This window comes from Vanessa tameamea, chromosome 28 (assembly GCF_037043105.1).
Source record: "Vanessa tameamea isolate UH-Manoa-2023 chromosome 28, ilVanTame1 primary haplotype, whole genome shotgun sequence".
In the NCBI taxonomy this organism is placed as follows: domain Eukaryota; kingdom Metazoa; phylum Arthropoda; class Insecta; order Lepidoptera; family Nymphalidae; genus Vanessa; species Vanessa tameamea.
In genome coordinates, this window is record NC_087336.1 from 1,583,382 (window position 1) to 1,607,007 (window position 23,626).

The 23,626-nt window shown below is 33.1% G+C and overlaps 1 protein-coding gene across 1 annotated transcript; it reads right to left on the reverse strand.

Moving 5' to 3' along the window:
* Positions 1-5,886: 5,886 nt before the first annotated feature.
* On the reverse strand, positions 5,887-23,543 carry LOC113396798 (homeobox protein GBX-1-like). Its single transcript, XM_026634851.2, has 3 exons — positions 23,031-23,543; positions 7,977-8,161; positions 5,887-6,365 (listed from the first exon to the last, which is right to left on the reverse strand). The coding sequence occupies exons 1-3, from the start codon at positions 23,398-23,400 to the stop codon at positions 5,976-5,978; spliced, it is 945 nt and encodes a 314-aa protein (XP_026490636.1). The 5' UTR covers positions 23,401-23,543; the 3' UTR covers positions 5,887-5,975.
* Positions 23,544-23,626: the final 83 nt, after the last annotated feature.

The window sequence follows — 23,626 nt, forward strand, 5'->3', positions numbered from 1 at the left end:
TCGATTCAGAATAATTAACAATTTTAAAGAGTAATCAACGGAAATATTTAATTAAAAAAAAGTGATTTCGTGGGTCTTCGTTTTTACCTTTGGGGATGTAAGGAATGGCCAATATTTATTCTGGTGGTGACCACTTACTATCACGTGGCTCATGCCACTTCGCCATTTCCATTGGTGGCGCATTGATTATTATATGAGGAACGATGAATGTTTCCTTAACTACCAATATTATAGGGAGTGGTGACCACTAAGTATCGTGTGATCCATTTGTATGTCCGTCTATTCATACGGGCTAAAAAAAAGATCTATAGTTAAAGTGTCTTAACCTTCGAAGTGTTACATAAAAGTATATCCACACTATATGATACATACCTACTATATAACACAGCTTTTAACTAAATCTATAACGCTTCTCCGGATTTGAACCAGTTCAGTGCCTCCATATTACCCACTGAGCCGTCACGGCTTTTTCAAAATCGGATCCATCTGCGTCATAACAGCCGTAAGCTTTAATCGAAACACAATACCTTATTGTCGTATGCGTGTAACAATTAAAATGACTGTCGCGCCCTAAAAGTCGCATCGCCAAATGTGCAGCCACGCCTCGAGAGATTTTTCCATTGTAATTTATGTCCATGATACCGGTAATCCTGAGGGTTCGATCACAGAATTCACCCCCGTGATTCTTATTAAATATATTAATTCTATTATTAATGTAAAATTATTGAAATTGAGTTTTGAATTGATAGTTTATGAATCATGAATCTCTCGTTATAGTTCTCTTAGGCTTACTGGGATTTGTAAATGGGCTTCCCGACGGTAAGTGGTCACTTTCCATAGACGTTGGTACTGTTTTAAATATTAATCATTCCTCATATCACCAATGCACGGAAAACCATGGGAACTAAGGTGTTATTATCTTGTGCATGTTGTTTTTTACAGTACCAATCTATGGGCGGTGGTGACCACTTACCATTTGATGACCATTTATCACTCCGCCTCTAAAAAAAGCGTCTATGTTGTAAAGTTTCATTTTTTTTTTGGCGATTAATTGCTATAGAATTTTGAGCAAAGGGTGACCACTGTCCGTTTTGAAACAATTATTAAATATATTAATAATTAATTATTGAAATTTAGCACATGCAATTTCAGTGTCCGGCTTTGAACCCGCAATCATTACATACCCAGTCTCAACTGTTTAAATATGTCTATTTCAAACATTATGTTATTTTCAAAGAAAATTACCAATATACAAATTATAAGAATATTCGACATATTATTAAAAAAAAAAAACAAATAATAAACGTATATATTAAAATAGTATATTATTGCGCTGTTGTTAATAACAAACAATTAATCAAAGGTTAAGTAAAGTCAGGGCGTAACGCGTAAAGCGTAAACGCGTCGCAAACGGCAGATGTGTGCGTTACAGTAACGTTAATCTGTGGGCGTGACCAGACAAATAGCTTGTTATCCAATATGGAAGAATTGTTACCGAGCTTTACTTTTTGCATTATCATTATTAAAATATTACATATGTTCAATTCGCTTCTTGTTTAAATTTATTGGAACTAGTATGAAGTATAATTTATGCGGTATTCGTTTCTATAATGAGATTCTACAGTTATTTTTAACTTGGCCCGTGCAAATTTTTCAAGCTAATGTCAAAAAACATTGATATATTGGTTTAAAGAATTTATTTGTCATAAAAACATAAAGTTCACTTACAATGAGATACAATCAATATTCTATAATAGGATGTGACAATATTTATACCTCTTGAACGCTTAATGTAAACATTTGTAAACAACGCTTCATTAAAACTTTGATTAAATTGTACATAGGTACGTATTATTTTAATTTTGATTTAAAAACATTAATGCTGGCCTCACCTTTGATATGATTAGGTAAGTTATTATACAGCTGCAATCCCTCAAACAGTATGGTTTTTTACCCGACTTTGTACGTACAAAAGTATCCTTATTTCTTAAATTGTTTTTAATATTTTTTTTATCAATTTTAATGTTAGAGTTTATTGAATTGTTGATGATGTTTCTTACAATATACAGATGTAGTAAGTGTTTAGTTGGGTGATATGTAGTAATTCTGTTTCTTGGTTGAGGTGAGATAGTGATATCGGAAATCTTTTAATAATTTTATTTTGTATTCTTTGTAACGGTATTAAATTTGTCTTAGCGGCAGATCTCCATACCTACTTCTAATAAATATTGAATGTTTGATTTAACTAAGCAGTTATATACGTATTATCATTCTTGCTTTATTTGGAATGAGGGATATTACTCAATACAAGATTATATTAATGATAAAAAGCGTGGATTTCGTTTTTGTTGTATACACTGTAATATAAATGGTCGGAAAGAGTAACTACTGAGTTTATCGTGGGTATTGTTAGGATGCAGTTTTGTGGATTGTTATACTTTAATATCTGCACTTAAAAGTTTTCTTTTTAAATTTCTATCAGCAAAGTTGTCTGAAAGATTAATATAAGCGATAGGGCCAGCTTTGCGCATCATTTGTTAAATATTTTTTATTTTTTGGTTTCTCTTATGTTCATACATCACTACGTATTATAAAACAAAGTCGCTTCCCGCTGTCTGTCTGTCCCTGTGTATACTTAGATCTTTGATATTACGCAATGGAGTTTGATGCGGTGTTTTTAATAGATAGAGCGATTCAAGATGGAGGTTTTTATGTAAGTATAATTATTGCATAATTTAGTAGAGAAACACTGATAATTTTCTTTCTTTATTGATATTTCTAATATCGTATATAAACACATTTTTTTGCGCAACCGCTGGCTGGATAATAAATCAATTAAATTAGCTCAAAATTCAGTCGTTACCCTTTTCATCAATTAATCATATAAAATTATATGTATGTATGTACCTATATTGAACATAACGAAATAACGAATACTACATTCAAGCTCCTTTATCATTTATATAATTCTGTACAGACTAATAAGGATCGTGCATTAATATTTGACAACATTATTTTTAAATTGATTCAATGTTAAAGATACCACATCGCTAGGCCTAATTAATTCACAGAATAAGAAAAAAAAAATAAAGGATCTTCCATAAATAATAGGTATATAAATATATATGTAAAGCAAAAAAGCAAAAATGTAATTAAAAAAAATGTTACTTATAATTTTTAGTCAAATTATAATTTTCATATTCACCCTATCTTTTAGCTGCAAACAATAAATCGGCCATCTTTCATTTCCATTGATCCAAATGTCAAAGGGCAATCGCATAATCGTTTGTGCTTCTGACAGTGCATTGACAAGTTTTGTGAAAATGACATGGATGAAATTCAACTCTATTTTATATACAGTAGGATTCAAAGTTACCTTTTATCAAATCTATTTATTACAAATTCATGCTATATGTTATATAAGACTTTATAGCGCTGTAATAAAGTTCAAATTTATTCGTAAGCGAGTTGCGGTCAATTGCGAAATCTATTTCGAATTTGGAATTCTAGCGAATTTTCGTAATGGATCTTCCTTGTACTCTATGCTGTTGAAATTAAAGGCTACACTCGAATGATATTTTATGAAGATATGGCATTTTAGTTTGTTAGTTTTAAATAGATTTGGTTCGGTTACGCCCACTTGACGGTAGCTGTAGGGTGACTATAGACATTTGGTTTATATTAAGGAGACTTATTTTTTTATCAATTGCCACTAGTTAGTAAACAGACTAATGTATTCTGCCTAAAACTATTTCACCTAATAAGACCTCATTTTATCATATCAAATAGTATACACATTTTTTTTTATTGTTTTGATCTATTAATATGTGTTATGCTCTACTTCTATAATTATTGTTATATGTTGTATAAAGATTATAGTCAGCTGTTACATGTGATTGAATAACAAAACGAGAGGTGACGTGTCTATGCTTCTTTACTTTTTTCAAAATATTTAGTATCGATTATTTATATAACAGAAATAAATTAAAAACTTTTCAGAACAATTAAATGTCAAGAAGATAAAATTAATTTCATATAATATTTTATTGAACCACAGATATAATAGACAGAGAAAGAGAGGTTAAGGTCGCCTGGAGGGGGCCTAATGCTTTTTCATAACGTGAACATTTCTACCTGTATATATTATATCTCTACTGTAAGCCGCGTAAAAGCTATTACACAATTTTAATAGCTGTATTAGTTCTATTTTAAAACACATAGAGTTTGGTTGATATTAATTTGCCATGCCATTGGATTATAATAGTTTATCTGACTATGCAGACTTTATACTATAAAACGTCCGTAGTCTGCTCTCTTGTGAATATTTTGGTCTTTAGGTTTTATTTTTGGTGCTCATAACAATACAAATTATAAAGCTTTCATTTTTATTCCCTTTTGGAATTAGATATAAATTTTATTTGAGGCTCTCGAGGTATTAGGTATATTAGGGTGGGTAATACGGACTTATAAAAATGGCAAGGTCGATTAAAGGTCGTGTCTTTCCTTGGAGTTCAATTTCATCAAGGTTCAATGATTTAGCTGTACAAACATAACACACAGACAAACAGTTAATTTTTCATTTATATTCGTTTAATGAGTATAGATTACACCGTCGGCGCTGGCTCCCTTCATGTTTCACATCCTGGTGGTAGTCCATCTGAGTAAGTACCATTTATGTATACTTTGTTATACTAATTGTCAATATTGTACAGGCACAGGCAGGAATTTTAGGAACATGATACGTTTTACTAGATCCGTCACGGCGGCAATTCATGTTAACTAATCTCACTAACTTATGTTAACTTTTATGCCGAAAACCTGACAACAAATGCCTAAAACGAGTGCGAAGCCGCGGCCGACTACTAGTATGATATACGTGTTTTTTTTACTTGGATCTTTATACAAGCAAATACATTTTATACATTATATATACAATAATGCCAAACTCCTTACATGCCTAAATTAAAGATTTAAAAAAAAATACGAATACGTAAACACTTTTTTTTTTTTTTTGAGAGCCGAGATGGCCCAGTGGTTAGAACGCGTGCATCTTAACCGATGATTTCGGGTTCAAACCCAGGCAGGCACCACTGAGTTTTCATGTGCTTAATTTGTGTTTATAATTCATCTCGTGCTCGGCGGTGAAGGAAAACATCGTGAGGAAACCTACATGTGTCTAATTTCAACGAAATTCTGCCACATGTGTATTCCACCAACCCGCATTGGAGCAGCGTGGTGGAATATGCTCCATACCTTCTCCTCAACGAGAGAGGAGGCCTTAGCCCAGCAGTGGGAAATTTACAGGCTGATTATAAACATTTTTTTTAACTTTTGAGAGATTCTAACTGATTTTTATAAAATAAATACGAAACGGTCCCTTAATATAATGTACCTAAATGTTCTTGTTATAATAATATTGAAGACACACACACACACACATAACCGTTTTATTTATTCGTAGATATATATTTATTGTAATATATAGCCACTACTAAAGGGACGTGTATGTTTGTGTGAGACCTTACTCTATAAGATGGTAAGACTGTGCAAAAACGGTCATAGTTTAGTTTTGTATCGGTTTAAGGGGTGAGTGAGCCAGTGTAATTACAAGAACAAGTCAGCTAACAACGAATTTCGATTGTTTCAAACTGTAGAATTATTAAAATAGTTGGTGTTCAATATAACTTTAAAACTAACTTTGTGTTGAAAAAGCAACTTTTTAAAATTGTTCACACAAACATAGATTTTATTAGGTGTCACTGATGGTTGTAGCGGTGTAAGCCTTTGCTACTATGGTAAAGAAAAAAAAAAGAACGAAATAGTCATGGGTTCTATTATTTGTAATATATTAATATACTAAATATTCGAAAAAATAAAAATCCAATATAATCACACAATCTTTAATAATAATTTTATTATACAATAATTACTTTAGGCAATTGCTTATCACTTATTTATATAATACATTTAAAAAATTAACTGAGTCGGCCATTTTGATTCGTGAAATGTCTCAAATTGACAGCCGGTGTCATCAACCTGGAAGCGTCATAAATAGTGTTGCGATTAATATTCAAATTAACCGATTCATGTCGATTATCGGTTATTTTTGTTGCTGATAGGAACGCGGATGTTTGTGAATGTAGTAAATTGCCCGGTAACGGTTGGTTTCTGTCCAATTTGTATTGCAGATTCTGTTTTTCCATTTGATGGTGTTGCGTTCGCACCGCGAAACGGTTGACGTGGACGGGTATAGGTACGACGATTTTCGTGCCGGAACCGTTTTTACCACCGGCGTGACTGCCGGACGCTAAGCCGGCTTTTACGCGTTTCCATTTCGCTCGTCGATTTTGAAACCATATTTTAACCTGAAACAATGATTGATTTAATTTTACAATCTTTTATAATGATTGATATATTTTTTCTTGGTGGTAGGACTACCGCTAAACATCAGTACTCAGTATTGTTGTGTTCCGGTTTGAAGGGTGAGTGAGCCAGTGTAACTATCGGCACAAGGGACATAACATCTTAGTCCCTAAGGTTAGTGGCGCATTGGCGATGTAAGGAATAGTTAATATTTCTTACAACGCCATTGTCATTGGGCGGTGGTGACCACTTACCATCAGGTGGCCCATATAAAGTCATTATTATTAAAACCAATGAAGATCTTTGTTGCTAAATTAGTTTTAACATAACATAGTAATTCTGCGGAGAAAATACACATAAATATTAAAAACTAATCATCCGAAATACATATAAGCGACATTAGTTCGAAACATCACACTATAAACTAAAAAATACAAATTTCTTAAGTAAATTATAGAAAAAAGACAATATAAAATAGAAGAAGTTTCTGAATATTAAAATAAAATCAACATCGTCCATACGTTGGCGCTGTTAGACATCGCCAAAATACCACCAACTTGGGGAACTATATATATATATATATGGGATATTACAAATCTTCCTTCTTAGTTGATGTCACGCCTTGGGAATGAGGTGATAGCATCCAGGCTCTTTCAAATAACGAAAAAACATTTTTTGTTATTTGTACAAAAACAATAATTTATAAAAAAATACCGAGTTTTTTTTCGTTGGTTTTCGAATTGGTGGTACATTTTTGTTACTGTATAACGCTTCTATATTGAATAAAGATTTTTGACTTTGACTTAACAATTATTAAAAAGTTTTATTTATATATAACGACAATGTATATTACTATCATAGTCTAGTATATGTGAAGAGTTGGTGTCTGAGCAGCATAAAAAATTATTACAGATCACCAGGACCCCATGCAAGACCAAGAGCATTATGATATGAATTATACTACAGTTAATAATAACGTACGGTTACAGATAAAAAAATTAAAACAAAGAAATGAAATGAAAAATTAATTATAAATAACGAAACACGAAATAAAGTCTAGTAAAAATAATAAATAAATGGACTTATGCCTTAGTATCTGCATAATATGTTAAGTTGATTTAATTCGTATTCATAATCTGCTTCCAACGGTTACTATTACGAATGATCCTAAATTATGAGTTTCCAGTTTATTCTTATAGAATAGCTCTAAAGCTTTGATTATTTATATGGCTAGGTGGACCGTCAATGATGAAACGGTTGGCCACTATGTACATGCACTGGTAAAGTACTATGACGTTTGAAGTGTCAAGTGTCGCACACCAAGATAATAAGGTTGGCTCGTTTGATTTAGTTCTTTTGTAGTGCGACACTTAATCTTGATATTTGAATAGCTGAAGCTCTACAAATAGTTTCTCAATTTAAGTGGTCATTGTGGTCCAAGTCAATTTTACTAGCGTTCTCCGAGTTAGTTTGTAGTAAGTAATATTTACCATCCCTTATAACACCAATACGCTGACTGGAACTTTTTGGAACTTGGAACTGAGATATTATGTCCCGGAATATTACAACACTGTGTATACCTATTTGACGAACATAGTTGGCTGTCAACATACCTGCACTTCACTTAACTTTAGCGCCGATGCGATCTGAGATCTCTCTGTGAGGCTTAGGTATTTCTTCGCGTGGAACTCCCTCTCCAGTTCGAGGAGTTGTTCCGACGTGAAAGCAGTTCGACGTCTTCTTGCCTTGTTTTCTCTGGGCGTGTCTGCGTCTTCTTGGTCAGGTTCTGATTCGTTGCCTGTTTGTTAATTAGACTCATTAATATTTATTGTTTTTTTATATGTTTGAATAATTGGAGTTCATGTGATGTGTTTATAAGAAAATAAATGTATTAAATCGAAGAAGAGTTATTATTTTTAATATTTTTTATTCAAATAAAGATTACCTCTCGTTATAAATATTTGGTTTCTACCTATACCTACTTATTTTACAACAGCTTTAGAGTAAGAATTAATACGTGTAATATCTTGTAATGAAATATAATATTAGTTAATAAATTTGCACAAAAGTATCCGGCAGTAGTTTAGTTTCTTACATTTGAAAAAAAAAAAAAAATGGTGGTCTGTTAACGTGTTACGTTTATCGATATAGCTCCATCCCTATCAGTTTCTCCGACTCTGGTATAATCTTGTACGTGTGTGAACGTCATATTTTTGTAAAATAATGAATATACACACAAAAATGATGTACACACTACTCGACCACGGAGGTCGTCAAATTCTACAAATGCCACGTTAAAGAACTTCTTTTCAAAAATAATAAAGAAGAAGCACAGGAGATCTATTAGCGATGAGATCTATCTATATAATAACTAGAATATAGTATATTTTGAGGTTGAAATATAGTTGATCGGACAGTAACGTCCCCATGTAATCTAGCTGGTGATAAAAAAGCACGGACACGCTCAGTCAGCGCCCCGCCCTGTCAGTGTTCAGCGTAATGACGGACATTGGACATTCCGTTTTATGTGAATTTTATGATGCTGACGTATGAAATATTCCCGTAGCATGGTGTATTGAGAAGATTGATCGGTTTCTAGGTCTAAATCAAAATTTTCTTCATTTAAGTAGGCTCATCACAGTTTAGAATCGTTGTATTTGGAAAGTAGATTCTAGTGAGAAGAACCGGCAAAAAACTCAGTTTTCTACCGCTTTAATGAAGTAGTTTGTCAGTGTTTGTACTTTACTGTTTATATATATAGTTGTTTATATATCTTGCCTAGAAATCAACGAATACTAAATCCAAGACTTTTTATCTTTAATATAATCTTGTATCGAGTAATATGCCTTATTTATCAAAGCTTTAAATTATTTAACAGACCAACTTAGAAATAACTGCAACTTATTATAGAAACTAATCGCGCCAAATAAGGTCGAATAACTTTTCGAAATCGGAAACAAGGTGTAATATTTTTTTTTAGTATTGAATTGATAACATTAAGTGCTTAAATATATACAAATATGAATTAAAAATAGTTACTGTATAAATCTTTACCGCGTGGAATGGTGGGCAAGAATGCTAGCAGCATTTCCCCGTTGAATCGCAATTCCGATTCTCTGGGCTAAAAACGAACCAGCCCTCTAGTCACCAGTAGAGGCAATAAGGCGAGGTTTTATACTTTTGATGAAGCTTTTTGCACCACTGCTCCAAGGGCCAAGTGCTTCGACGGCAAATGGGACAAAACAGTAATTTGACATAAGACACGAATAAACTTATAAACACTCTGAACTCATAACGTTACTAAAATGGCGTTGGAGTATCACCAGCACAGACGGTTGGTTTGCTTTGTTAGGTCTCATTAGCTTCTTGAATATCGGAATTTGATTCTATATAAAATATATTTACATGTAGTTTCCACTTGTGTGCTGAAGGTCTTAGATGAGTAAAATAAATGTCCCACTGTTGAGTTAAGGCCTATTCTCCTTTTGAGGAAAAGGTATTCTTCTTATTCCTCAACATTTCTTCAATCTGGTTTGTCGAATGGCAGGTGGCAGAATTTCATTATTATAAGACAAATGCAGGTTTCACGGGACCATCGAGATCGAAATGAATTATAAACGCAAAGGTGTTATAGCCTTTGTGTTTGTAAAGTTTCATAAGAGAGCCTAGATGTTTGATTGCGGGTTCAAACCCAGACAAGCACCACTGAATTTTCATACCTTATAAATCGTATACTAGAACCAACTGCACATGCACAGTAATACGTATAAAAAAAATTGAGACCGAACTTAGAAAATGGCTCTATTTAAATAAATTTTGGATTTACTGAATTTAAATACTGAGCAGGATGTTTTTTCTGTATTTAACTTTTAATGATTTTATATTGGTGACATTCATTGCATTGAATCCTTTTTTTTTTTTAAAACAATGTTAGATGGACGTGCAATGGATCATCTGATGTTAAGTAGTCACCACTGGCCATAGAATTTGGAACTTATGAAACCTTATGAAATTTTAATAATTTCCTAAATCGCCAATGGGAACCTTGGGAACCAGCATGTTATGTTCCTCGTATCTGTAGTTATATGGCTACGAGAATCGAACAGCAATAATTTTAATCCCATTTAATAAGTTTAGCTTAGATATTGTGTACAATAAAATAGTATTTAATTATGGAATTATATAACACTAAGTAATTAACAATGAGCGCCATTTTTATCTATAACCTTATGATTTCAAATCCTTACAATTTCAGGCTAGGCCAGGCCTGGCGGTGAAAAATACATGTCTCAAAAATCTTATGCCCAAAAATAACAAAGAATTCAAATGTTTTTTATAAAATAAATCTGTTGTCTGAGCATTCAAGAAATATACAAACGAAAATTAAAATAAATTTATGATGTAAATAAATTAAATTGCATAATGTAAAACGAACTATTCAAAAAGACAAGCACGCACGTGCCGACATAATATTCGCAATAAAATACTTTAAATTAAAATATATAAAAGCTAAATAAATTTTCACTAAACAATGATACCAGACATGCCATAAAGAAATGAGACAAATTACTTAGAATTGTAATGTCAATGTGTCAATCGAGAATCGATAAAAAAAAAACTGAGCATTCGTCTGCAATTTCCATGAAACACTCCGATAAAAAGATCCCTTTAACGAATAAATATGTTCATTTCATACGCGACAACCACCATTGACAGTTATCGAACGCGTCAAATGAATTGTAAAAACGTAACAATTTACTTTAAAACAATCACAAATAATATTCGACTCTCGTACAACGTAATAAGAACTAAAAACTGTAACTGAAAAGAAAAAATAAATTTGTAAACGAATAAAGCAGAGTTCCCGCCGCTGTGGCGCGATCAGAATTTAAAATTCGAATTCGTAAATAGTGTGTTCGAAAGTCAGCGGCGAAGTTAAATCGTTCGTAAACTTTAATATGCAGTTTCGCTTGAATCGGATATTTATCGGTAAATTTCGATAAACGGACGTCACTAGTGATGTCAGTCACGTTCCGGATCGGTTTAAATTTTTCACACTGTCGAGTAAAATGCGGTCGAATGTTAAGTCGCTGGCAAGATTGTTTAAAATAAAATGTTTGAATTATTTGTTTTCGAATACTTAGAAATCCGGAACATTTGAAATTCGAAAAAGAGCAAGATGGAGTGGAATAATAATTGAAAAAATACATATATTAAAAATTCTTACTTTTTAAGAACAGCTTTGTGAATGGTACAAATTTTAAAAGTAGAAAAGATTTTTTTTTTAATATTTATACTAGAAAGGCAAATGTATAGCATCGATTGGATTACCTTTTGTTTTACATAATGAAAATGTCTGTTTTTAAGGGAATAGGTACTAATATTTCTATTAACCCTAACAATTATTCATTTTAGCTTTTGCTTCATTGAGCAATACAATAGGTCTATGAGCAAAATCGCAACTACGGCTTTCCCATCGCAAGATGGTCTGTAAACAGTTACGCAATTGATACTTACTTAATAATTATTAATAAAAAAATCTTATTACTTCATTGTTTAATGTAACAGCAGAGTAATTCCTGCATGAATACCACAATTTAAGCGGTTTTTTTTAACTAAGTAACCATACGTATGGTTACGAAGCTTTTGTTGAGTTTAAAAGACTAATAATAATTAATAAATACACCAGTATACAGAATATTTATTTATTATTTGTTTTATTTTATAAATATTATAGTTCTGAAGTTAAAAATCCAATTAATAAAAAATCTCCTATTTTCACTGACTCTCTTACTCTTTTGTTTTTTTTTTTAATAATAATTTTGCGCGGGAAAACATCTTGTATTATTTTTTAAAGCCATACGAATGACGTTCTGAAATCGATTACACTTTTATGTAATCGGATACAGTAACAAAATATGAGTTTATTAAATATATAATTACTAGCTGTTACCCGCGGCTTTGCCCGCGTAGAATATGAATATATTTACAAATTAACTTAAAATGTTACGTTAATGTAATACCTCTTTGTATACCACATTGGTGTGTATTTCAGCCCTTAGGGTGGAATATCCAGAAATCTTAAATACGAATCAACTGATACTGAATCGGTAGCCCAAAAATAAAATTTCGACCTTCTAACTTCAAAATGACAGACTTCCAGACTAACCTGAATACGAAATGTTAACAACTATTTGGCCCTTTAGGCCTAAAATATCAAGAAACGCTTAAATACGTATCTACTCATTTTTAATCAGTATCCCAAAAACAGTTTTTTGTTTTTAATTTAAAAAATGACGGATTTCCATAAAAACTTACAACCCTTATTTCATCCCCTTAGTGGTAGAATATCAAAAAACACTTAAATACGTATTTACTCATTTTTAATCAGATTCCCAAAAATAATGTTTCATGTTTGTTACTTAAAAAATGGCTGACTCCCATAAAAACTTTCAACCCTTATTTCACCCCCTTAATGGTAGATTATCAAGAAACGCTTAAATACGTATCTACTCATTTTTGATCAGTATCCCAAAAATAAAGTTTCATGTTTCTATCTTAAAAATGGCGGACTTGTATACAAACTTTCAACCCTTATATCACCCCCGTATGGGTAGAATATGCAGAAACACTTAAATAAGTATCTACTCCTTTTTAATCAGTATCCCAAAAATAAAGTTTCATGTTTCTAACTTATAAAATTCCATACGAACGTTCAACCCATATTGCACCCATTTAGGGGTGAATATCCAAAATTCCCTCCCGAGTGGGTGTCATGATATGTTATTTTATAAGTGTACAGCCTAAAATATAATTTTTATGCTTCTAGTTCTAAAAATTCTAAACATGACAATACTTTCAACAACTTACAACCTTTCATCCCCCTTTTCAACCCTTTACAGCACTTTTTTCCAAATAAAAAGCCTATGTCCTTTCTGAGGCTCTAAACTATTTGTGTACCAAATTTCATGTAAATCGGTCCACTAGTTTTGGCGTGAAAGCGAGACTGACAGACAGACAGACAAAGTTACTTTCGCATTTATAATATTAGTATGGAAGTATGGATTGTTATTTCAATCGCTAGAGAGCTCCGATAATAACCGCGTCCGATCGCTGCTAAATTCAAAGTGCTACAGGGAGAACCGCGGCCTCCGATGCGCCTATAGCACTCTCCCGCCGCCCCGGCCGGCCGGTACCACCGCAAACGCTACGTTCCGCAATTTTTAAATCTATAATATTTTCGAAAATATTCATTTAAATCATATGCTGTAAAGGGCCATATAGATCAATATTAAATCAACAATGTATTTAAGGTATTTCATTGGATAATATTTGTGGTAAAAAAAAAATAAAAAAAAAATGTAATTGTGGGTTATCACTTACAGATAGACAGACACCTACCATCACGGACTTTTTTGTAGACATTTTTGAGGTGTACAATTCTGTAGTACATTATTTTGATCTATCTCATAGTGTTCAGCCAGCGTTTGCAATATATGCGCAAAAAATGTGTCTTACGATATCACACTAGAAGCCTCTAAAATTATCAGTGTTTATCTACTGTATTGTCCACGTATTATACATACAAAATCATTCTCTTTAAATCACTCTATCTATTAAAAAAAACCTCATCAAAATCCGTTGCATAGTTTTAAAGATTTAAGCATAGACAGGAAAAGACAGTCAGCGGGAAGCGACTTTGTTTTATACTATGTAAAGATGAGATAAATTTAACTACATAAATAAGTATTTCTAACATAATCATCAATACAAAAACAATAAAAAAAAAGTCATAATTTAATTCGCAAATGAACAAAGATGCAAAGAATTAATTTCAAACTTTAGTCTAAAACGTACGAATTTGAGACTATGCGTAAATTTTATTTTGCCGGCTATAATTTTCAAAGATCTCATTTTAATTTTTTTTTTCTATATTGTTACTAATGATCAGTGACGACATTTTAATTTAGTTTCATCTAAAAAGTTTGCATACTTATCAAAAATATTAATATTGATGCCGTTGATGGGTTCCGTCAGTGTATTATATTGGACTAATGATCAAACATAGGTACATATTTATTCTTTAACTTTCATTATCAAGGCAATTCGATACGGCCTGAAGATTTTACCTGTTGGTAGAGATTTGTACTACCCGTCTGGGTGGTAACGCCCACTCATCCGAGATTCTATCGTCAAACAGCAGTACTTACTATTGTTGTGTTCCGGTTTGAAGGGAGAGCAAGGCAGTTACTACAGGCACAAGGGACATAACATCTTAGATTCCAAGATTGATCTCACATTGGCGATGTAGGAATTAGTTTTTATATCTTACAACGCATGTATTTATAAGTGATAGTGACCACTCACCATCAAATAGCGCATTTGCCTATTCACTTACCGTATTTATATAAAAAAAAAAGTTTTTAAATGCTTTTTGAGGGTGATGATTGTGCAAAAATCCGGGCTGCGAATGACAATTTTAATTGATGATCCCTTTTTAACCTCACACATAAGAAAGAGTCGGGAAATATTTGTATCTCTATAGAATTAACACAGAGTATATAATTCAGTTTTTTTTTTTTTTTAATAGTATTAGACTTTAATGTAAATGATTCTTATGTGAATTGTTTTAAATATATTGTAACGAAACGGAAATATCTTCATAAAAGTTGTCTAATGTTACTTGATTATTGTTAATAATTAATTTACAATAAAATTGGGATAATTTAACTTAGTATTTATGTCGTATGGAGGGTCTGCCGAGGGGAGAGGGTATTCGAAGTTCTTTGTATTATAATTTAATCGAATCGAGGACTTTATAATTGACACTAACTTATAAAATAATCTATTACATAAATAAATATTACTTTCTATTTTATATTTAAAACAAATATATCTGTATTAATAAATTAGTAAACGTGAGTCGGATTCGCGCACGAAGGGTTCCGTACCTTTATCCATAAAAACGGCAAAAAATCATGTCTGTTGTATGGGATTATGCCGACACTTAAATATTTATTTTATTCTGTTTTTAGTATTTGTTCAAAGCGGTAACAGAAAAGCATCACCTGTAAAGATTCCAAGTGTCTAACTATCACCGTTCATGAGATACAGCCTGGTGACAGACGGACAGCGGAGTCTTATTAATAGTCTCGAAACACTTTGGGTACGGAACCCTATAAAACTACTTAAATATATATAAGACTTATACTAGAAGATGCAGCGAGATTTAGAAAAAAAATGAAAAATGAAAATATACTTTCATTCAAGTAGGCTTTTGCAAGCACTTTTGAATCGTCATTTAACAAACTATGTTAATTATGAAGCTACCACCGGTTCGGAATGTAGATTCTACCGAGAAGGTTCTAGTACATGGTATTATTCAATGAACAGCTGTGCTTCTCAGGTTTACCCGCTTAAATTTAGACCATTATTGTGACAAGAGTGAATTTCATATTGTTGTCATTCATTTATTTAATTTACGAGTCTCCAACAAACAACACAAGTCACAATTCGTGTAATCCTTCAATTATAGGAGACCACAGCACTAAGCTTAATCAAAAAAAAAAAAAAATAAATAAAATTAAGACAAAAGTGAAAAAAATTATACGTAGCAGTAAAATAAAGATTACATATATACAACTCATAATACATATATACTTATTGCTAGGTGAACTTGCGGCTTTGCCCATAGTACACAAGCCATCCGTCTTATTACTGCCTCGAGATGAATTAAAAAACTAGCCTCTATCCTCGGAACTCAAACTATCTCCATAACTAATTTCATCTAAATCGGTTCAGCAGTATAAGCGTGAAAATTTCCCTCTGCTGGGCTAAGGCCTCATCTCCCTTTGAGGAGAAGGTTTCGAGCATATTCCACGACGGTGCTCCAATGCGGGTTGGTGGAATACACATGTGGCAGAATTTCGTTGAAATTAGACACATGCAGGTTTCCTCACGATGTTTTCCTTCACCACCGAGTTCGAGATGAATTATAAATACATATTAAGCACATGAAATTCTGTGGTGCTTGCCTGGGTTTGAATCCGAAATCATCGGTTAAGATGCACGCGTTCTAACCCCTGGGCCATCTCGGCTCAATATTAGTATATAAATATAGACATTTAAAATAGTTGAAGGTTAATAATAATAACTAATACTTAATATGTTACGTTTTAATTGCACTTGCAAGTCATTAACGGGAGGAGATTAAAATATAGCCATCTTACCTGCCTTATAAATCAAGCAAATTGAGTTCAGAAGTAACTTGTATAAAAAAAAATAAAAAAATTTATTAATATAAGATTTATTTTTATTGGAGCAGAATCAAATTCCGATATTCAAGAAGCTAATGAGACCTAACAAAGCAAACCAACCGTCTGTGCTGGTGATACTCCAACGCCATTTTAGTAACGTTATGCGTTCAGAGTGTTTATAAGTTTATTCGTGTCTTATGTCAAATTACTTTTTTGTACCATTTACCGTCGAAACACTTGGCCCTTGGAGTAGTGGTGCAAGAAGCTTCATCAAACGTATAACACCTCGCCATATTGCCTCCACTGGTGACAGGAGGGCTGGTTCGTTTTTAGCCCAGAGGATCGGAATTGCGATTCAACGGGGAAATGCTGCTAGCATTCTTGCCCACCATTCCACGCGGTCAAGATTTATACAGTAACTATTTTTAATTCATATTCATAGTTATAAAATAGATAAAATATGTTATTATATTTATAGGTAAATGTTTGGATTTTAATTATTGTGTCTATATTTTTATACTGACTTCCAACGACGGCATAACCCGCGTCTGAAGGGATGTGCTGTGTACGTTTTTCCGGGATAAAAAGTAACCTAAGTGCTATTCTAGTATTGCAATCTATCTCCGTGCTAACTTTCATGTAGATAAGTTCAGCCGTTTTAGCGTAATCTAGTTACAAACATCCATCCATCATAATATTAGTAAGGAGAGATCATGTTTACTTAAACTTGTAACGAATCCATGACTCACTGGACCAGACATAATGGCGTCAATTAGGATATGACCAGCCGTGGATCTTGTGAGGCTGGTCAGACTAAACTCCCATTTTTTTTTTTGGTCATCACCTCCCATATTAGTGATAATGTCATCAAAAGCAGATAATTTACCCCTCCACGTTCAATTAATTATTAAAAAAAATATTTTAACAAATATAATTTAATTACTAGTAATAAACTCTTAATCGTCTCACGCACACTAAGACACCTGTAGGCACGAGCGTCACTCACTCATACTAATGCACGCTTATAATAATTGAACGTGGAGGGGCGCGACTTTGTGACTGAATATATCTATGTGTACTATGCCTAAACAGTTTTATTTTAATTTTATCGCCTTTAACTGTTAAGGATTTCAAACAGACCTCGAAAAAAAAAAAATTTAAATTATTCCAAATGTCAGCTGTCACCTTGTTTTGGTATTTCGCGCCAAAACGATTGTGAGCTTACGTTCAGAAATCATAATTTCACGCTACAGATGCTTTCTAGTGGCGTGACAATTTTTTTTCATCTGTAGAACCGTCACAAATTTCTTTATATATCATTTTAAAACGTAATTAGCGTGAAATAGTGGGTATTGTGTACATATTTGAGAGTGCTGGTACAAATTAGAGTCGATTTATTGACATTTGTCATATTGCTTTTGATATTCGTTCAGAAATGTTCTGTTCCTTCAGTGCTGTCATCAAAGATTTTAATAGTTACGTGTTTTTTTTAAGATATTTCTTATGTTGCCCTGATCCATACGGCAATGTTTAAGGATATGAAAATATAATATTATAAGTAATATGAACTTCAAAAGGTTATTTTTATAATAAAAGCAATTTAAATACCTACCTACCTTTATGTATAACCGGCAACGAACTTGTGACGAAATATTAATTAATAATAAATATTTCACTAACATAGACTGTAAGCTGTTAAATATATTTACCAAACCACTATGGATGCTACTTATCTGAAATAAAGTGTATTATTATTATTATTAATAATAATGTAGAACTATATGGATGACCAAAAGCGTGGAGCTAATACTTGTTGACTTCCAGGCAGGATATATATATTGTGTATACATATTGACTATAATATGTTAGTTTACTTGTTGTTGAAAAAAAGTAACTACTTAGTTACTTGCCGGTTGTTATCGGTAGAATCTACATTCCGAACCGGTGGTAGCTTCACTTAATACAGTTTGTAAATTGACGAATCAAAAGTGCTTGTAAAAGCCTACTCGAATAAAGTATATTTAGATTTTTTTATGTTTTAATACATACAACACATTTATTTATGTACTTACGTGAATATACTTAATAAACACATTTATTTTTATTTTATTCGATTTAACAAAAATATATTCGAATTCAAAACGTTATTTGTATTGCGCTGTGATAAAGGGAAACAATATTTTCCCGCCTTTTATTTGACAGGAAGTGTCTGTCACCGAATCGGTGTTTTTTTAATGACACAAGTAAGCGGACTGGAAAACGTGCCATCTGATTCTATGTGGTCGCTACTGCCAATGTATACTATATTCCGACCATAACAGGAAAAAAGCCAAATAAACAACATTTGACAGTTTCATCAAAATCTAAAAGTCCTTAAATTTTATACATCTCTACAACCACATATTTCAAGGCGTCCTTGGTTTTCTTTACACAAATTAAAGTGAGTGTGACAATGTATTCGACATTGTAGGTATTGTCGTGTTCCGACAATTGCAATACATTGTAAAGTTTGATTGGCAGTAGAATATTTAAGATGAGTGGGTGATACATACTCGAACGGGATTTCACATATCCTCCCCATCAAGTTATTCTGATATTTTGTGAATTTTCATTAGTATAGATTTATGTGATAGATTTGTATACATATCGCCTGATCCAATGGAAGTGGGAAAAAAGATAAACAAACCGTAGATTTACGTATTTCATGCGATTTGCTTATAACTCAGCTGTATTGTGCACTACTAAGAGTTTATGATTTATAATACAACACTATTACACTTAACTACTTATATCCACTTTAATTTTACTTTCTAAATTCCGATAACAGTTTCGTCGATTTTCAAAACGGCATTTTTTCGCAGATCCATAGTGAATATCATAGACTAATCAAGCTCTCGACCAATGATATCGCGTCAATTCGCTGTCAAATGTTGTTATTTTGGCTGTTTTGCTCTTATGGCTGGAATAGTAAAATTAAATATGTAAAAATATATTCTCCTTAATTTTATATTTTTTTTTTTTTCTAAAGTAATTCGTATAAATACATATTAACTAATTAATACACCAGTACAGAGACTAGATTAATTTCACAGTTGTTAAATAAGAATAATAATAAAACATAGTTCTTAGTTAAAAATAACTGTTGTATCTTATTAAAGAAACGGATACCGTACCCCAGGGAGGCTGTATTGACTTTGCGAAGGCGGAAACTAGATGTTACCTTTCCTCCTCGTGTTCATGCAATTATTGTATAATATCGTTGTAAACATATTCTTAGGCAACTGAAGTAAAATGACTTTATGAAACACGTCCCAAAGGTAGTCTCGAGCTCCAAGATTTTAAATAGACCTAACAGGCCTTTTTTGACTGAATATACATGGGCGTAATTTAAGTTTTTAATTCATCTCGTGTTTGGTGATGGAAAACACCGTGTGGAAGCCTGCATGTGTCTAATTTCAATGAATTTATATGACATGTGTATCCACCAGCGTATCTGAATAAACAAACCTTCTCATCAAAAGGGGGGGAGAAGACCAACTGTGGGTCATTTATAGATGGTTACTATACCATATTAAAGGCATATTCTCGTTATGAATGTAAATCGGCTGCTAAGGATGGCGCTACTGTTAATCGAAAAATCAAAAAATCAAATCAAATTGATCAAGTAGACTTTACAAAGCAGCCTCCAGCGAGAAGAAACGGTAATTCTTACATAGTTGCTCTTTTCAAATAACCACTTATTTACCGGTTTACAATGATGTTAGTGTTCACAATTATTGCCTAATCAGTTCCGTGTTGGAACCCGAGAAATCTAATCCTAATCAGTTCTTAATCCAAATCTAGGCGTCATTATCCAGAAAACATTCTTGAAATTCTATCATCATGTTCTAAGATTACAAATGATAAGATCCTTGGTTAAGATACCACTGGTTTGAAATGTATAATCTACTAGTAATACTAATTACTTTTGTTATCAAATCAAATCAATAACCTATTGAAATCCATGAATTACATATCCCGTATTGTAACAGGCCTTATATTAATGATTTATTTGCTAGATCGGTAGAATCTACGTTCCGTACCGGTGGTAACTTCACTTAATGTAGTTTCGTAAAATGACGATTCAAAAGTGCTTGTAAAAGCCTACTTGAATAAAGTATATGAGGACAAATTCTCAGTGATAGATAGTCTGTAACTTGGAAGGATGTACACTTCCGTGCCTTGAAAACCACGTAAAGACGTTGGTCCTGCGCCTGAACTCTATCCGGCCGTGTCGGATTTGCCGTCACATCGGATTATGAGAGGGAATAGAGAAAGCACCTGTGTTTGCGCAAACCACAAACACTACCCTTTTCTTGTGCACTATAACATGTCCGGCGTAGTTTACAAGTCTTCCTTAAGATTGGCCGGTGTGGCCGAAATCAGTCAGGACGACGTCATGATATACCTGGGCGGACGAGCAAATGGACCACCTGACGGTAAATGGTCACTATTGCCCATAGACATTGGCGCTGTAAGAAATTTTAACCATTCCTTACATCGCCAATGCGCCACCAACCTTGGGATCCAAGATGTTATGTGCGCTCAGCGCTAATTTTTACAATACTGGTTATGTCCCTTGTGCCTGTCACGACAATACTGAGTACTGCTGTTGTAGTAGAATACCTGATGAGTGTATTGTACCTACCGAGACGGGCTGGCACAAAGCCCTACCACTGAAAAATGACAACATCTATTTTAATAGCAGGATAATTAAATACATACAAACAACTTAGCTTTAAATTGACATGACACCATTGGTCGTGATCTAAAATAATATCTGACGTATTTTATGGAATCGTGAAAAAAATTGAGTTATTAAATCAGCAAAGATTTTATTGTTACTTGGGAAGTAACACTTTGAGTGTATTGACACTGTAACCAAGTGTAACAGCTTTTTATTATAAATAAAAATATATTCATCAAGAACTATTTGTAGTACAATATAGCAGAGCTATGAAAAAATCGCGTGGACTGCTATACCTAAATGTGACGATAAAGCGGACGTGGAAAACGAGTCACTCAGTAACGGCATGTGTATGTATGGTAAGGCCACCACCACTCAGAAACATTGGCGCTGTAAGAAATTATACCAACCATGGGAATTAAGATATTATATCCCTGGTAGCACTCTGGGGACACAACTGGGATATTCTACCGCCGGAGAGTAATACTTATTGTACACAAGTGTACAGAAGCTTACCACCAAATAAAAGCAATAACAAACTTAAGCATCGCTTCTGCCAACATGATAATTTTTTGGTGGTACTGTTGTGTTTAATCATTGCACGATAGAAATAATGAACAAATAATGAAGTCATATTATTCGAATAGCAAACAGGCAAAGTTATAATAATTGATACAATAAAAAATGATCTCGCTAAACTCGACGTTCCTGCTCTTATTGAGCACCGTGGAATTAGTCGTGATGATGGTATGAGACCTGATGGAATGACATTGGTTCCCTGGGAACGAGGACGGGCCCTTATGTGGGATGTCAAATCCGTTGATATCGGTACTGGCCCAGTCTCAAATCCGAGATACAATGTTAAGAGCAGGAGCCGCTGCGGAAAAAGCTGAAGCGAACAAACGATCCAAATTTTCGTATTGCAGATTATGTTTTTGTCCAATTTGCTGTTGAAACACTTGGACTTTGGTAGTGCAAAAAGCTTCATTAAAAGTATAACATGCCTCCACTGGTGACAGGGGGTACATTTGTAGCACAGAGGATCGGAATTGCGATTCAACGGGGAAATGCTGCTAGCATTCTTGCCACCATTCCACGCGATCACGATGGATACAGAAACTATTTTTAATTCATATTTAAGGACTTAATGTCATAAATTTTTATGTAAATGAAGGTTCCTATCTTGAGGTATTAAATTTATATTATTGTCAATCGTATTAACAACACAGTAATCAAATATAGTAAAACATAAAAAATAATGGTTTTCTTTATTGCTCAATTATACGTGCGTCGTTTAAACTTAGTAGGGTACGAACTCGTCAAACTTCCGGCTCACGAAATATTTTTTTATAAAAACAAATAATAAACATTTATACAGCTATGCCTATAAATTAACAATCAAACTATACTTTATTCAAGAATGGTCTTACGAGAAATATTAATCGACATTTAAAAAAAACAATTTGATATATTTGTTGATTCTACCTAGATTCACTGGAGTATTCGTTTAAGTTTTTTTTTTTTACAAAACAATAAGACATATGATACAAATTTTACAGGATTTTTGTAAAAAATAATCTTAAATGTTCTTCGAGTTTCTATATTAATAATTACTTATATATAATGCATATAAGAACCGACTGTCATATTATTTATTTGTACGTACATAAATAGTTTCTATATACCTTGTATAGTATCTTCAGCTCCGTCACTGTCGATTTCACTTCCAACACTTACTGGACTCTCTCTCTTCTCCTCTCTGCTTTCTTGCGCTTGTGGGGGAACAGAACTGAACATTCTCGAGAGCCATGGTTCAGGATAACCGAGTAGGAATGGAAAATTAACATTCTGTTGCAAAAATGGCGCGTTCAAATAATATCTCATCCTATCCAATCCTTCCGATCTCTCGACTTCTTCGTCTTCTGAATTTCTAGAACATTCCGATATATTATTCTCTATGTCTATTTCTGGTGATTTTCTGTCACCTATTAATGATTCTATTGAAAAAGGTTTTGGCGCCTTTTTCTTGGTCTGCGACTCTAATTCGGACTCCATTTCACATACAATAATTCTTATAACAAATCACTGTCCACAACACACACGATAAAAAAAATTAAAAATTCGAAAATGGAACGCGCGGAACGTGCGTCCTCCGCGGCATCGTAGTAATGTACTCGTGTTGTACGATGTTCGCTCCCGCCACGCCCACATACGGGGTGTATACTGAGTGTAATTTTATTTTATTAATGCCAACGTCGGCTGAGCGAACATAAGCTTTATT

Excerpts from the sequence above, each read along its gene's own strand:
- LOC113396798 (XM_026634851.2), bottom strand. The coding sequence starts at position 23,400 with ATGGAGTCCGAATTAGAGTCGCAGACCAAGAAAAAGGCGCCAAAACCT. Across the intron at positions 8,162-23,030 it reads AGCTGAAGATACTATACAAG|GCAACGAATCAGAACCTGAC; the intron begins GTATATAGAAAC and ends ATTAACAAACAG. Across the intron at positions 6,366-7,976 it reads TAAAGTTAAGTGAAGTGCAG|GTTAAAATATGGTTTCAAAA; the intron begins GTATGTTGACAG and ends TCATTGTTTCAG.